Below are 15413 nucleotides of genomic sequence, written 5' to 3' on the forward strand. Positions count from 1 at the left end.
ATTCGCACACCCTGAACGGAGCAGCTGGGAGGCGGAAAACTTCGGTAATGGGGAGCGTGAGTCAGAGGCCTGGCTGGGAGCGGGGCTGCCTGCCGTGAGCTCACATCACCCCCCCCTAGAACCCCCACCGACAGTGAATGTCAACTCAGGGGAAAGGAGGAGCCAGACAGACGGACAGACGGAAGGCGGGGGGGGGGGGGGGCGGGCGGCGGCGGTGAGACGGGACTGGAAAAGGCATCAGAGACAGTGAGCCAGGCGCGGAACTGTTCCTTTCAGACTTTATTAACAATTGGGTGTATGAAAAACCAGATGGGCCTGACCACCCCTCTTGGCCGCCACCTTCCGCCCAGGGGGCGGGGCCGCTGAGCAGCCGGGGGTGGGGGGGGTGTACTCACCGCTCACCCCCTCTGTGTCCCCCCTCTCTGGGAGACCAGCCTCCCCAGCAGAGGCTCTGCTCTTCCCCTCCAGCCCCAGAATCACCCCTTTAAGCACAGGCACCAAACCCCACCCCCTCCACAGGGGCCTGGTCGTGGCCCCACGTCCTAACTAATCCTTGGGGGTCACACTTGCTCAGCCTCCTCTCCTCCACACCCCCCACACACCCACCCACCCCTGCAGGCGCGTTTCCCAGGAGAGATTTCTCAATGCGGACGGGACGGAGGCAGTGCACGATACAGGCTGACCTCTCTGACAAGTTCACCGCGTGTACAGACAGACCTCAGAGCTTCTGGGCCCTCTGGTTGGATCGAGTCACACGGGGAGGATGGGAAGTGCCCGCGCACAGGAGGCGCTCAGGTGGGCGTCACAGGTCCTTGCTGAACTCCCTGACCAGTGTGTAGCCCATGCAGCCCCAGCTGCCCTCCGCCTGGTAGCCGCAGCCCTCCAGCATCCCTGCCAGACCCCACGCCGCCACGGCCACTGGGACTACCAGGCGAGCCCGCGGCTCCCCCGTCCCCCCCGCCCACGCGCGCGTCCGGGACTCCGCGAAGCCCAGCAGCCGCCTGCCCACGCCCTGGCGACGGTGCCAGGGGGAGACCGACAGGCGGGTGACCCGGGCCCCGTCCCCAGCATGGGAGTCCAGGGCCAGGGCCAGGACCCCGCACACATCACCTGAGCCTCTCACAGCCACCCAGGGCCCCCCCAGGCCGCCCGGCGGAGGCAGCGAGCCCCACCGGGCCCGCAGGCCCAGCTTCATGGTTGCCACAGCCAGGAAGACAGGCAGGAGAAGGGCCAGGGCAAAGGAAGCCAGGACAAACCGCAGGCCGCTGCTGGCAGCCGCCAGGAGGAGCAGGGCGGGTGGCCGGGTCAGGGCGTGGAGGGCCACTCTGTTCTCTGTGTCCTTCACACCGGCCTGTGGGGGGAGGGATCGTCAGAGCCAGGGAACCTGGTCTTCCATCACACTGGGGCTCCCGTGAGCACCAAGGACTAGGGAAGGGGTGGGCCCAATCCAGGAAGGACCCAGGGTGGGAGCTCCCAAAGGAGAAGGAACAGGTGGAGCCAGGACCCCGTCTTCGTCTGCTCTAGGCACCAGTAAATACCCCATTTGGCACACCAAGCTTTGAGTGAGTGAGCGAGTGAATCAATCAGGAACTCTGGGGATGCCTCATTCAAGACAGGGACAGGTGGGAGGCATCAGGAAAGGCTGAGGCCGGAACAGGACGGGAGACTGCTCTCAGGCCAGAAAATGGACATGCTCTGGACAGCAAGACAGGAGCTTGGAGGGGGGGGCGCTCAAGTACAGGGCTGAGGCCCCCAGGGCTCTGCTGGGATGAGTGCGGGGTAGGAGGCGGTCCCCCACGGCACCAGCCGTTGCTGAAGCGGTTAGCCAAGCCACTCGGCCCACAGGTTCACGAGTGACCCTGCCGCCCTCACCTTCAGCATTTCCAGCACCAGGGGCTTCTCATCTTCCCTCATCTCCCGCACTGACAGGTGGCTGGGGGCCATGGCAGCCCCCACGTCCCCAAGGGAACAGGCTTGCAGCTAGTGAAAACAAGCAGGTCGGCATCTGGAAGGCACCGCTGGTTCCCAAGCGCCCTGGTGTGGGGATGTGAGGGCCTAGCAGCAGCATGTCCCCGATGAGGACAGTGAGGATTCTCGGGGTCCCCTGAGCGAGGTCCAAGGCAGGACGAGGCAGGACAGACGGCCCCTTCCACCCGCTGACCTTCCTAACATCTCCTAGGATCCGACCCCTCCACTCCTGTGGTGTTAAGCGATCACCCCCTCCCCAAAAAAATGCCAAGTGGACACAAACACCTAGCAACACGGGGCTCCCTCATAGCTCCGGGGCTGCCCTGTGAGGAGGTGTCTACGAACTCCCGCCCGGCCCCCCCCCGGGAATGGACCGTGCCACCCACACCCCAGCGCCCCTCTCCCACAGTCCCCGCAGGACAAGGACCTGCCAACACCCCTAACGAGCGGTTCTGATCCTTGGATAGGTGTGGGAGGGCAGGGTCAGAAAGGGGGTCGTGGGCGGAAGTGACGTCAGACTCGCAAACGTTGGGGGCGGGGAGGCACCCACGTTTGGCCTTAGCAAGTGTTGCCAATCTCCTCGGTAGGGGTGGGCTGAGGAGGTGCTCAGGCAGGGCGCGGAGACCCTGCCCGGGGAGGTGTAGGGGGGAAAGAAAAGGAACGATGGAGAAAGGGGACCCAAAGGACAACGGGAACCCACTCCGGCGGGGTGGGGAGCGGTACTTACCGGTGCTTGGAGAGGCGTGCTAACTTGCTCCGCTCTGGCTCCTGGTTGCTAAGCAGCCTGAGAGCGTGGGGGCGGCGGCGATAATAAGAGCGGATCGATTCTCATTGGTGCCCGGGCTCCAGCCCCGAGGCGCTGCGTCACCTTCAGGAGACCTCTGGCTTCCAGACTCGCCCAACATGGGGATCTCAGTGCCTAGCGGCCTTCGTTACGTTGGTTCCGGCCACCCACTCTTCAGATGAGGGGAGGTGTGTGTGTGTGTGTGTGTGTGGGGGGGTTACTTACAGCGAGCGAGCAAGTGGTAAACCAGGATTCTAGATCCCACCGCCTCCCCATCCTACTACCCACTGCATCCCTGTTTTAAGGGTAAACAGAGCCCCAAGACACAGAGCCAGTCACTCAAGCCAGGATGCAAGAGAGAAGACTCTAGGCTTCCACGTGGTGGCTATGGCCATAACATTGCCCCGCCCCCAATAAAACAAACCACAGGAAAGGAGATTGTGGTCTTTATTAGCAAGCCCTGCCTGCAGCTCTCCTGCCCACCCCCCTCAGCCCAGCCCAGGCGGACAGGGAGTTGGGGTCCTCTCTGGATGGGAGGTGTAGGAATAGGTTCCAGTGGTTCAACTCAAAACGTGTGCACCAGCTGGACTGCGGGAAGAGTCTGAACGATCTGTATGGAGGGCAGCCCCTGTGAGGCCATACTCCCCTGCGCAGTTCCTGCTGGAACTACTTGTACCATCTGGGAGGCAGGAGCCGCAGGAAGGCCAGCAGGGGCAGCGGCAGGGGCAGAGATTGGGCTGGGCGGTGGTGGGGCCAGCAGCTGCAGCGTGGTGGCACCTGCCCCAACACTGCCATTCTCCAGCAACTCGGCGGCTGGGGCGCTGCGGATGATGAGCAGTTTCTGGCCTGGCGGCCCAGGGGCCGGCGGCTCTGCCAGCCCGGAGGAGAGGGTCTCCACCTCCTGCACACAGAGCTGGGTCTGCTCCCCATCCGCCCCGCTCAGCACCAAGACGCTCTGCAACCCCTCCTCCGTCTGCAGCGTCTCAAAGAGCACATCCTGGACCATGCCAGTGGTGGCCTCGCTGTGGCCTGGCTCCCCAGGGCCGGAGCCTGCCAGCAATTCTTCAGCCGCCCCACTCTGAACCACCAACAGGTTGGGGGCCTCCGTGGTCACAGCTGCCCCGTTGGGATTAGACAGCTGGCCTGCCACAGGCTGGAGCTGGACGGTGGTCACCTCCTGGGCTGGCTGGAGTTGGACGGTGGTCACCTCCTGGGCAGGCTGGAGCTGGACGGTGGTCACTTCCTGGGCTGGCTGGAGCTGGACCGTGGTCACTTCCTGGGCTGGCTGGAGCTGAACGGTGGTTACTTCCGGGGCTGGCCGGAGGGGCTGGAGCTGGACTCCACTCACTTCTGGTGGCCCGGCCTCCCCGCTCCCCACGTTCTGCAGAAGGATGAGGCTCTGTCCTGCCCCGTTCACCCCAGCGTTGCCTGCACCCTGGACCCCCAGGCCCCCAGGCCCAGGTAGCCAGACGACTCCAGCCCCCTGCCCAGCCTTTCCCATGGCCCGCAGGCCCTGCCTGGCCCGGCCGCCCCCACCACTGGACGATGGCAGCAGGATAAACTTGGGGGGCGCCGGTGGTGCCGGGGGCTGCACGCTGCTGGGGATGAGCTGCAGGCCCTGTGCAGTCTGCACCAGCAGGAACGTCTGAGAGTTGGGAGCTGTTGGGCCCAGGGGCGGGGCCTGTGCCGGGCCCCCTGCCCCCTCTAGGGACAGGGTAGCCTGGAGGTGCGGGAGCACGTGGACGTCCTGGGTAGCCGGAGGCACCGGGGCAGCAGCTAACGGGGCGGGGGCTTGGGGGCCGGCAGCCGCAGGGGCCACAGGCACGGTGGGGGTGTGAGTCCTCAAGTGCCGCTGCAGGTAGGCGGCCATGACAAAGCTGCGGCCGCAGACAGGGCAGGTGAAGGGGCGCTCGGCCGAGTGCGTCCGCTGGTGCAGCAGCAGGTTGGACGAGTGCGTGAAGGTCTTGGGGCAGAGCGCGCAGCGGAATGGCCGCTCACCCGTGTGTACGCGCTGGTGCTGCCGCAAGTTGGAGGTCTGCGCAAAGCTCTTGCCACAGACGCTGCAGGCGTGGGGCCGCTCCCCAGTGTGCACATGGCGGTGGCGCCGCAGGCACGACGTGTTGCGGAAGGCCTTGCCGCACTCCCCGCACGCGTAGGGCCGCTCGCCGCTGTGCAGCCGCAAGTGGTACTGGTAGTGCGACGACCATTTGAAGGTCAGGCCGCACTGGCCACAGGTGAAGGCCCGCAGCCCCGTGTGCACGCGCTGGTGTATGGCCAGCAGCGACGAACGCTTGAAGGCCTTGCCGCACTCTCCACACTGGTAGGGCCTCTCGCCCGTGTGGTCCCGCAGGTGGTAGCGTAGCCCTGAGGAGCCCTTGAAGGCCTTGCCGCACTCTGCGCACTTGTAGGGTCGCTCTGCAGAGGTGGGCGCGGGAACGGGCGGCTGCGGGGCGGGAGCAGCAGGGGCCGGCGGCTCTTGCGGGCAGGTGACCTCGGCGGCCTCGGCTTGCGGGGGCGGGCGCCCGGCCGCCGCCTCCTCCACATGGCACTGCTGATGCGCCAGGAGGCTGGCCAGCTGGGGGAAGGCACCATCGCAGCTGCCGCAGCGGAACGCCTGCCCAACGGCTGCCCCATGGCTGTGCTGGTGGCGGGAGAGACCGGCCACCGTCCGGAAGGACTTCCCGCAGGGCAGGCAGGCAAAGCTGGGGGCGGTGGTGGCAGGAGTGGGCTGCAGGGCGGGAGCCGGGGCGGGGGCCTTGGACGGCTCTGGGGGGTCCTCCTGTGGCGCGGGCACCACCTCAGGTCCCGGGCAGGGCTGGTGCTCCAGCAGCAGCTCCTCACTGCCGAAGCCCAGCTCGCAGCTGTCACAGCGGTACACCAGCTCCACCGTGGTCTCGGCCGCGGCCAGGAAGAGCTCGGGCACTACGGGCGGGGGCGCGGGCTGGGGCGGCCCTGGCGGGCTGGGGGCGTGCAGGTAGGCGTCAGAGAAGACTTTGGCTGGCTCCCGCGGCGGCAGTGGTGGGCCAGGAGCCGGTGGGCCGGGGGCCGGGGGGGGCGGCCGAGTGCGTGCGCTGGTGCAGCAGGAGGTTGGACGAATGCGTGAAGGTCTTGGCGCAGAGCGCGCAGCGGAAGGGCCGCTCGCCCGTGTGCACACGCTGGTGCTGCCGCAGGTTGGTGCTCTGGGTGAAGCTCTTGCCGCAGACGCCACAGGAGTAGGGCCGCTCCCCCGTGTGCACGTGGCGGTGGCGCCGCAGGCTGGACGAGTTCTTGAAGGCCTTGGGGCAGTCTGGGCATGGGTAGGGCCGCTCACCCGTGTGCTGGCGGAGGTGGTACTGGTAGTGTGACGACCACTTGAAGGCCAGGCCACACTGGCCACAGGTGAAGGCCCGCAGGCCCGTGTGCACGCTGCGGTGGATCTGCAACAGCGATGAGCGCTTGAAGGCCTTGGGGCAGTCGGGACACTGGTAGGGCCGCTCGCCCGTGTGGCCCCGCTGGTGGTAAAGCAGGGCTGATGAGCCCTTGAAGGCCTTGGGGCAATCGGGGCACTTGTAGGGCCGCTCGCCTGTATGCGTGCGCTGGTGGTGCAGGAGCCGGGAGGACCAGCGAAACGACTTGCCGCACTCCCCACACTCGTACTGGGCGGCCGGGGCCGGGGCCGCGGGGCCCGGCTTCTCCCCGGAGCCCTCCGCGGTGGAGGCCGGCGCCATGTCACCGTGGGAGCCGACCATCACACCTGGGGGGGAATTCTGGGTCAGGGGAGGGCGGCTCCCCCGTCCACCCGCACATAAGTCATCACAACCCCAAACCTGTGGGCTGCCTAGTCAGACGCAGGCACATCTCTCCAGCCCATCCTAAGGGCAGATGCCGGGGTCAGGATTAGAGCCCCTCGTGGCCCAGATTTGCCGCAGGATATAAGACTTCCGGTGTTAAACTTCCGGTAAACTGGGACAAGCGGGTTCCCAGCCCTCGGAGGTCAGCCATCTCCTCCAGGACTCTGGAAAGGCCTGAGAAGGCTGGGCCGCCCTGTAAGGCTGTGCTCTGAAGATGGGTAGTGTCCTTGCAGAAGGCCAGGGTCTTTTCCGCACCCTGGGTTCAGACCCCTAACCCCTCTCCCTAAAAGGATGCATCCTGCCCCTGGCTCAACACCTGTACCCAATGCGAGACCCTCAATACCTTTACAGTAACTCAAGCCTCTGTGAGCTCCCCACTCTCCGCCACTGCCCGCCCTGTCTGCCTGCTCTCTCTGGGTACCCTGACCAAAATTCCCTAAACTACACTAGCTCTCTGGTGCGCTGACCTTGTTGGCTATGTGTACCCTCCACCCACAACTGACTCCTCACTTCCCACTACCCAGCAGGAACTGCTAGGCTTGGGTCTCCCTTTAAATTCCTGCCCATGGACTGCAGAGCTCCACACCACTGGCCCCTGATCTGCATTCCGCTGGTCCATCCCCCCACCCCCACCCCCAGCTGATACCTGCATGTTTCTTTTCCCTTCAGACCTCTCTCCTTCCCCTTCCTCCTGCTCTCAGCAGGTGACCCCACCATTGCTCTTCGCATTGAGAAAAAATAAAAGCCATTAAAAGGGAACGTTACCACGTCCCAACCACTACGCCAGTGGTTCTCAATGGGGGCAGCTGGGGACCCCCAGACACAGCACCTCTGTCCTAGGGGGACAGTGGACAATGCCTGAAGACTCTTCTGGTTGTGAGGCTGCTGGCTGGAGGAGCAGGTGCTCCTGGCATCCAGGAGGGAGACCCAGCGTGCTGCTCCACATGGATAGTGTCCCAGGGCAGAGGGATCCAGTCCAAATGCCACTGGTGCTGAGCCTGAGGAACCCACACTGTCCCCTCCCCACTGCTGGTCTCTGAGGCTGTGGACCCTGAATCCCCACCTACATCAATGTTTTCTCATCTCCTGGACCACTCCCACCAGTGTATCCATAAGCTGTGTCTCCCATCTTTCAAACAAACAAAAAGCCTTCATCCCACCTACCCCTCCAGCTACTGCCTCATTTCTCTTCACCCCTTTGCCCCCTTTGTGGCAAAGCAGCTCAAAACTGCTGTAAATACCTACTCCTTCCCATCTTAGACTTGGCAATCAGTCCTCCCCCGACTCCCCTCATGGCCTTTATGTTTTCTCCATAGTGTTTATAACCGTCTAACTACTTCCTAGGTAGGCTTGCCCAGTCTCAGCACTGTTGCGATCTGGGGCTGGACCAGTGTCCAGGGGGCTATATCACGCACTATAGGGTGTGTATCAGCATCCTATGGCCCCTACCCGCTAGATCCCAGCAACATCTTATTCACTGTTGCATCCCAGCACCGAGAATATTCTCCTGGCACAGAGCATACTCAGTAAACGTATCCTGCTTTGAACAAAGTGCGGGCATCCGGTTTGGACAAGTCATAAAATTTCCTTTAAAGAGATGCATAAGTCCTCTTTAAAATATAATCAGCAAGTCCTTTCAAGAGACAGTTATTCCAGGAAGCTTGCTCGTGTCTTTCAGAAAAGCCGGGGAATGCCTTAAGGAAGAGACATCCTGCTCTAGAAGAGCCGGGAGCCCGACTTGTCCAGTAAAGAGCACCCGTTCCAAAAGGACGGACCACACCCTTCCATCAGACCGGCTTCCCCTTTCAAGAGGAATCCCAGCTCCACCTTGGTTGAGCTAAACTAGGGACTGCTTTGAAGCCATCTGGATTTCATAAGCTTTTCCTGTAAACATCTGGACACTGTCACCAGCCTTTAAAGAGATAACCCACTCTTAGGTGGGGGGGGGGGGGGGTGAAAGCCGGAAGGTCCCGCATACTGCCAAACCTGCCCCGCCCCTTTAAGAGCGGCCCCTTGCCCTTAAAGAGGGCGGAGCCGGCCCGGCCGATAAACGTCGGAGGCGAATAGCGCCCATCCCTTTAAAACATCCCTTCCGGTTACACGCTCGCCGCTTCCCCAACGGCTCCGCCCGCCGGTCCCCCCCTCGTTCTCTCACCTGCGGCCCCGACCCGGGGAACGAGCGGAGACCCAGAGCTTTCCCCCAGGGGCCGACGGGAAGGCTAGGCCCCTACGGCGGTGGTGCAGGAGTGGGGGCCGGGGAGGGGGGGGGGGCGGGGGCGCGTTCCCTCCCAACGGCCCCCAGCGCGAGGCACCCAACCTTTACCAGCGGCCACTCGCGCACACAAACCCCGACGTCGCCGTTGGTGCGTCAGGACGCCACGTGCGCCGAAGCCTCGCCCCCCGCGCTTCCCATTGGCTTCCTGCCGTCGCGGCTCTTCCCCGGGCTTCCGGGGTGCAAGGAATCCTGGTAGTTGTAGTTCTCCCCCGGATCCCGACTGCCCTGTCCTGGTGGCGGTCGTAGGGGTCAGCCCAAAGCTGGCAAAAGTTGGTTCTAGATGCGGGGTCGCGCGTTCCCCTTTATTAGTATTGATTCTCTCGCGTCTGTGAGACAGCCCTTCCTTGACGGTGCGGTTCGAACAGACCTCGACCACCAGGGTGTGGTCACTCATGGCCTGATCCCCCACGCACACGTCCTGGGTGCTCTCTCTCCCAGACTTGAAACAAGCACAGGGACTGCCATCTGCAGAGGTCACACGTGCTCGCGGTTTCGGGCCTCCTGCTGTGTGCACGCGTGCCGATTGTGTAGGAAAGTGGACACTGCAGAGTTCCAGGACCAAGACTTCTCCCTGCTTTCCAAGCTCAGTCCCCACCAGCCTCGGCCTGCCAGTCACACCGACTTTTTTGCGGGTTATGCATCTCAGGGTTTCTCCATCACGGCATTAGTGACATTAGGCTTGATGACAGCCTTTGCTATGGGGGTTGTCCTGTGCCCTATAGGGTGGTCAGCAGGATTCTTGGCCTCCATCCAGAAAGACCAGTGGCACCCCATCTCTGCCCAGCTCCCCAGCCCTACACCTTGTGACATCTGTCTCCAGACATGGCCGCATGTCCCCTGATGACAACCACCGCTCCAAGTCCTTCCCCTGCAGCCAAAGGGCCAGTCTACATGCGGTTTCTTAGAACAGAAATCCCTCTCCTACCCCTCGTCCATCACTTCTCAACTGCTACTGGGAAGCCCCCGAGGCATGGAACATCCATGTTCCATGACAGCAGGGACAGGTCTGTCTCTACCACCTGAGTGTCCCCAACAACCAGCATGGGGCCTGGTCAGGAGCAGGCAGTACTCTTGGCTGAATGGGGGCGTTTTCACAGCCTCAGTTCCCCAAGCCCCGCAGGGAAGTGGAGAACTCCGTCCTGACCTGACCTGAGCTGATCTGGACCTGTTCCTGCCTGGTCTTGACGAAGGCCCCGTGACTTCGTGCCTTTAAAAACCCTTGGCTGCCAGCTCGACCCAAAACATTCCTTTCCCTTCAGTTTCTACCTCCCTCACCAGAAAGGAGGTGGAGAATGGAAGATAGGAGGAGAAGGAGCAGGCGCCAGAGGTAGAGCCGGGAAGTAGCCCCTTCCCCTCCTACCCCACTTACATCTGGGGCTGCCCAACACACCAGGCCCGCCCCCTAACCTTGGCTTCCAGATGGAGGGAGGAGCCCATGCCCGACGGGGGCATGGATGTGGAATGTGCTTCCTTCCCAGGTGGTTGTGTTCATCTGTGTGCCAGAAGTACAGAGCCCACACCCACCCCTTGCCTCAGGCTACGGGGACCCCAAAGTAGTGAGGAAAGCCCCAGCTAGCTCCTGTTTGCCTGCCTGTCCCAAATGGTACAGGGGAGGTAGGAGAGCAGAGGGTCCCTGCACCTTTACTTATTATGATGCCCTTGTCAGGCCACGTCTCTTAGCCGCCCCCCACACCGCACCCATGATGTGTCCCCAGGTTCTGGGACCATCCAGCTCCAAAGGGCTGGCCATGACCATATTGTGTGCCCTGCACACAGGGTGAGTAGGTCCCACTCACATACCCCCACCCATGCTCCTGGCCCCTAGGTACTTGAACCCTGCCCCCCACCACCACAACCACCAACCCATTCCCTTCTCTCTGCAGTGGACATTTGAGTCTGGTTTTGGCCACTCTGTTGCCTTGGTGAGGGCACAGCCTGCGGTCACCAAAGAAGAGAGGATTAGAGGCCGTGGCAAGACGTGCGCCCAGCCAGAGGAAGTGTGTAGGGCAAAGACAGGAGGCCTAGGACCAGAGACTGAAAATAAAAGATTCCTTTCTGCACAAGAGGAACAGAGAACACAGGGGTGTGCTTTACGCAAGTGTGAACGGGGGCAAGAGGAGTCTTGGGTCATGCCACCGGCCACCCCAGTGGGAGGGAGTCAAGGGGACTGGCCTGCACCCCCACCCCAACAGGGTTCCTGTGGGGGTGCCCCAACTTGGGCTGCCTAGCCTCTCTCCACATGGAAGGGGTGTGTGATCCTCAGTTCACTGAGGGTAAACAAAGGCCCTCCGAAATCTCTCCATCAGGCACAGAGCCAGGAAGTGATGTCAGTGGGAGGGTATTGTACTCCAGAGCTGTCCCCCATCCCAGGCTGACGTGGTGGGTCTCATAGTCATTGTCATGAGCACGTGGAGCTGCCTGGGGCACAGAGCCAGGGGAGACACCCCACCCCTGGGGGGAGCCAGACTTCCCCGGGGAGCACAGTGCACAGGGAACACAGACCCCTCTGTTTTAAGTACAAAAACATGGACCTGGACGGATACACTCTAAATCATCCCCTCGTCCAGAGGCAGCCACCTTCTGTGATGCCCCCCAGTAGGCTGTGTCCTTGTATAACAAGTGCCTGCCCTTTGGCTAGATGAGCAGGCCTTGGATACAATGGCCATTCCTCCTGGGTCAGGTTATGTTACCTGACACAGGTGATGGAATTTTGGCACTTGAAGTCAAGGCTCTTACTCAATTGACCTTGAGTTGATCAAAAAGAAGTGTAACGATTCATTTTATGTGTCACCTTGACTGGGCCACAGGATGGCCAGTGTTCTGGTGAAACACGATTTCTGGCCTGACCTGTGGTGGTGCAGTGGGTAAAGCGTCAACCTGGAAACGCTGAGGTTGCCGGTTCAAAGCCCTGGGCTTGCCTGGTCAAGGCACATATGGGAGTTGATGCTTCCAGCTCCTCCCCCCTTCTCTCTCTCTGTCTCTCTCTCCTCTCTAAAAATGAATTAAAAAAAATAAAAATAAAATAAAAAAAACCTGGGCTTGCCTGCTCAAGGCATATATGGGAGTTGATATTTCCAGCTCCTCCCCTCTTCTTCCTCTCCAATCTCTAAAATGAATAAATAAAATCTTTAAAAAAAAAGAAAAGAAACACGATTTCTGGGGCTCTGGATGGAGAGTTGGGTTTGGTTAGAGCATTGTCCTGAGGTGCAGAGGTTGCTGGGTCAATTCCCAATCAGGGGACATAGAGGAACAGACTGATGTTCCTCTCTCTCTCTCTCTCCCCTTCCTCTCTCACTGAGATCAATAAATAAATAAAAAATAAAAAACAAACAAACAGCCTGACCAGCGGTGGTGCAGTGGATAGAGCATAGGACTGGGACGTGGAGGACCCAGGTTTGAAACCCTGAGGTTGCCAGCTTGAGCCTGTACAGGGTCACTAGATTGAGCCCAAAGGTTGCTGGCTTGAACCTAAGGTCACTGGCTCGAGCAAAGGGTCACTTGCTCTGCTGTATACCCCCGGTTAAGGCATATATGAGAAAGCAATCCATGAACAATTAAAGTTTCACAACAAGAAATTGATACCTGTCTGCCTGTCCCTATCTGTCACTCTCTCTGTCTCTGTCACAAACAAACAAACAAGCAAAATTTCTAAGGGTGTCAACAAAGTGTTTCTGAGTTTATTTTAGCATTTGAATTGGTTAACTGTGTAAAGCACCACTGTGGGGGGGCCTCATCCAATCTGTGGAACAAAATAGAGAGGTGGGAGAAGGTGGAATTTGCTCTCTGCCTGACTACTCAAGTGGGGCCGTTGATTGTTGCCTGCCTGTGGTGTACCTAAGGGCTCAGGCCTACAGACCACTGGCTCTCTGGTTCTCGGACCTTGCAACTACAGCCCTGGCTGTCTTGAGTCTTAGGACTTGGCATAGGACTCCTCCATAATCACATGAGCCAATGCTGTATAACAGATCTATTTATACATATAATGTAATATCTATAACACCTCTGTCTTCCTCTGTAGATAGAGAAATATAGATATAGAGACATACAGATCCTACTCATTCTGTTTCTCTGGAGAACCCTGACTGATACAGGAATATTTCCTGGGTGGGCCCAATCTAATCAGCTAACGTCTTTAAAATTAGGCCTAGTGCAGTGAATAGAGCGTTTGCTTGAGACGCAGATTCAAAACCCCGAGGTCGCTGGCTTGAGCCCAGAGGTCATTGACTTGAAGCCCAAGGTCTCTGGCTTGAGCAAGGCATCACTGGCTTGGCTGGAGCCCCCACCCACCCCCCTACCTCCCTGTCAAGGCACGTATGAGGAAGCAATCAATGAACAACTAAGGTGCCACAACAAAGAATTGATGCTTCTTATCTCTCTCCTTCCCTGTCTCTCTCTTTCTCTCTCTCTCACTAAATAAATAAATAAATAAAATTAGTCCTAGAGGGTAAAGATGAGAAGCATCAGTGTTTCTCCCAATGGCCTTGAAGACAGCCTCCATGCGTTCCAAGACACAAGGACATGAGTTCTGCCACGTGACCTTGGAAGGGGGCCCCAGCCAGCGTTTTGCTGCAGCCTGTGAGGCCCTGAACAGAGAGGTGCCTGGACTCCCAACCCACAAGAAGTGTGAGAGAATCAGCATGTGTTGCCTTAAGCCATTGCGTTTGTGGTCATCTGTTACCCAGAATGACTGGTACGCTGCTTCTTCTTCTTCTTCTTCTTCTTCTTCTTCTTCTTCTTTCTTCTTTCTTCTTTCTTCTTCTTCCTTCTCCTTGTATTTTTCCGAAGTAAGAAGCCGGGAGGTAGAGAGACAGACTCCCGCATGCGTCGACCGGGGTCCACCCGGCATGCCTACCAGGGGACAATGCTCTGCCCAGCTGGGGCGTTGCTCCGATGTAGCTGGAGCCATTCTAGCACCCGAGGCAGAGCCCATGGAGCCATCCTCAGCGCCCGGGCCAACTTTGCTCCAATGGAGCCCAGGCTGTAAGAGGGGAAGAGAGAGATAGAAAGGAGAGGGGGAGGAGTGGAGAAGCATATGGGCGCTTCTCCTGTGTGCCCTGGCTAGGAATTGAACCCAGGACATCCTCACACTGGGCCTACACTCTACTGCTGAGCCAACCGGCCAGAGTGGTACAGTTCTTGTGTTAGCTGCCCAGGCGGCCATAACAATGTGCCCCAGGCTGGGGGGGCTTAAACAACAAGCATTTATTCTCTCTCATTTCTGGACACTGGAAATCCAAGTTCACGGTGCCAGCGGGGTGGGTTCCTCCTGAGGCCTCTGTTCTTGCTGTGGACACGGCCGTCTTCTGCGTGTTCTTGCGTGACTGCCCCTCGGTGTGTGGCTGTATTCTAATCTCCCCTTCTCAGGACACCCTTGAGATTGGACCAGGTCCCACCCTCACAACCTCATTTCACCTTAGTGATCCCTTTAAAGACTTTATCTCCCAATGCAGTCACATTCCGTCTCAGAAGGAAAGATGTGAAGCAAATGTGACAGAATTGTCCCCTCTGAAGTCTAAGTTGGGGACAACAGGAATCTGCCATCTGTCTGTAAGTTTTGACAGTGCATTTTATGGAAACAAAGTCCTCCCAGAACTGGGTGAGAGATGTAGCTGACCAGAGCCTGGTGGAGGCAGGGAGGGAGGAGCCTTGTCTGGGTCCCGCCCTCAGAGTGGAAGGGGATTTGGTGGTGGGGGTGGGGTCTTCCATTCCAGGTACAGTACTGTGGAGCCTGTAAAGGAGGCTGGGGGCAGAGTCCAAAGTCTAGGCCAGGGGTCCCCAAACTTTTTACACAGGGGGCCAGTTTACTGTCCCTCAGACCATTGGAGGGCCGGACTATAACAAAAACTATGAACAAATCCCTATGCACACTGCACATATCTTATTTTAAAGTAAAAAAAAAAGGGAACAAATACAATATTTAAAATAAAGAACAAGTAAATTTAAATCAACTAACTGACCAGTATTTCAATGGGAACTATGGGCCTGCTTTTGGCTAATGAGATGGTCAATGTGCTCCTCGCACTGACCACCAATGAAAGAGGTGCCCCTTTTGGAAGTGCGGCGGGCGCATGCGGCCCGTGGGCCCGTAGTTTGGGGACCCCTGGTCTAGGCCCTTCCTCTGCCCCCACACCTTCCATGGCTCCTGTTCACTCCCTTTTTTTTTTTTTTTTTACTTTTACCGAGGTAGGGGAAACAAACAGGGACAGACAGGACGGAGAGAGATGAGAAGCATCAATTCTTCCTTGTAACTCCTTAGTTGTTCATTCATTGCTTTCTCATATGTGTTTTGATCAGGGGGCTACAGCAAAGCCAGTGACCCCTTGCTCAAGCCAGCGACCTTGGGCTCAAGCCAGAGACCTTTGGGCTCAAGCCAGCAACCACAGGGTCATGTTGATGATCCCATGCTCAAGCCAGTGACCCTGCGCTCAAGCCAGCAACCTCAGGGTTTCGAACCTGGGTCCTCAGCGTCCCAGGCTGACACTCAATCCACTGCACCACCGCCTGGTCAGGCTCCCCTTCCCTCTTGCCCTCATCACCCACCTCCTAGCTGGCCTAC

The 15413-nt window shown here is 59.3% G+C and overlaps 2 protein-coding genes across 3 annotated transcripts; both read right to left on the minus strand.

The window, feature by feature from the left end:
* Positions 1 to 271: 271 nt before the first annotated feature.
* NAT14 (N-acetyltransferase 14 (putative)) lies at positions 272 to 8817 on the minus strand. Of its 2 annotated transcripts, XM_066270992.1 has the most exons (4): positions 8738 to 8817; positions 2696 to 2924; positions 1873 to 1980; positions 272 to 1351 (listed from the first exon to the last, which is right to left on the minus strand). In XM_066270992.1, exons 3-4 carry the CDS (start codon positions 1942 to 1944, stop codon positions 803 to 805), a joined length of 621 nt encoding a protein of 206 aa, XP_066127089.1. In that variant the 5' UTR covers positions 1945 to 1980; positions 2696 to 2924; positions 8738 to 8817; the 3' UTR covers positions 272 to 802. The 2 variants fall into 2 exon arrangements, with proteins under 2 accessions (XP_066127089.1, XP_066127090.1); XM_066270993.1 differs by lacking the exons at positions 2696 to 2924; positions 8738 to 8817 and adding an exon at positions 2396 to 2602.
* On the minus strand, positions 3184 to 8743 carry ZNF628 (zinc finger protein 628). Its single transcript, XM_066270991.1, is given in 3 exon segments — positions 3184 to 5801; positions 5803 to 6495; positions 6497 to 8743. Coding segments are annotated over 3 exon segments (3219 nt in total). The 5' UTR covers positions 6539 to 8743; the 3' UTR covers positions 3184 to 3317.
* Positions 8818 to 15413: the final 6596 nt, after the last annotated feature.

This window comes from Saccopteryx bilineata, chromosome 3 (assembly GCF_036850765.1).
Source record: "Saccopteryx bilineata isolate mSacBil1 chromosome 3, mSacBil1_pri_phased_curated, whole genome shotgun sequence".
Taxonomy (NCBI): domain Eukaryota; kingdom Metazoa; phylum Chordata; class Mammalia; order Chiroptera; family Emballonuridae; genus Saccopteryx; species Saccopteryx bilineata.

What these genes read in the sequence shown, in the direction of transcription:
- NAT14 (XM_066270992.1), bottom strand. Translation starts at nt 1,944, where the DNA reads ATGGCCCCCAGCCACCTGTCAGTGCGGGAGATGAGGGAAGATGAGAAG. An exon ending in TGGTGCTGGAAATGCTGAAG is followed by an intron (nt 1,352 to 1,872) that starts GTGAGGGCGGCA and finishes CTCCCCCCACAG; the next exon opens with GCCGGTGTGAAGGACACAGA.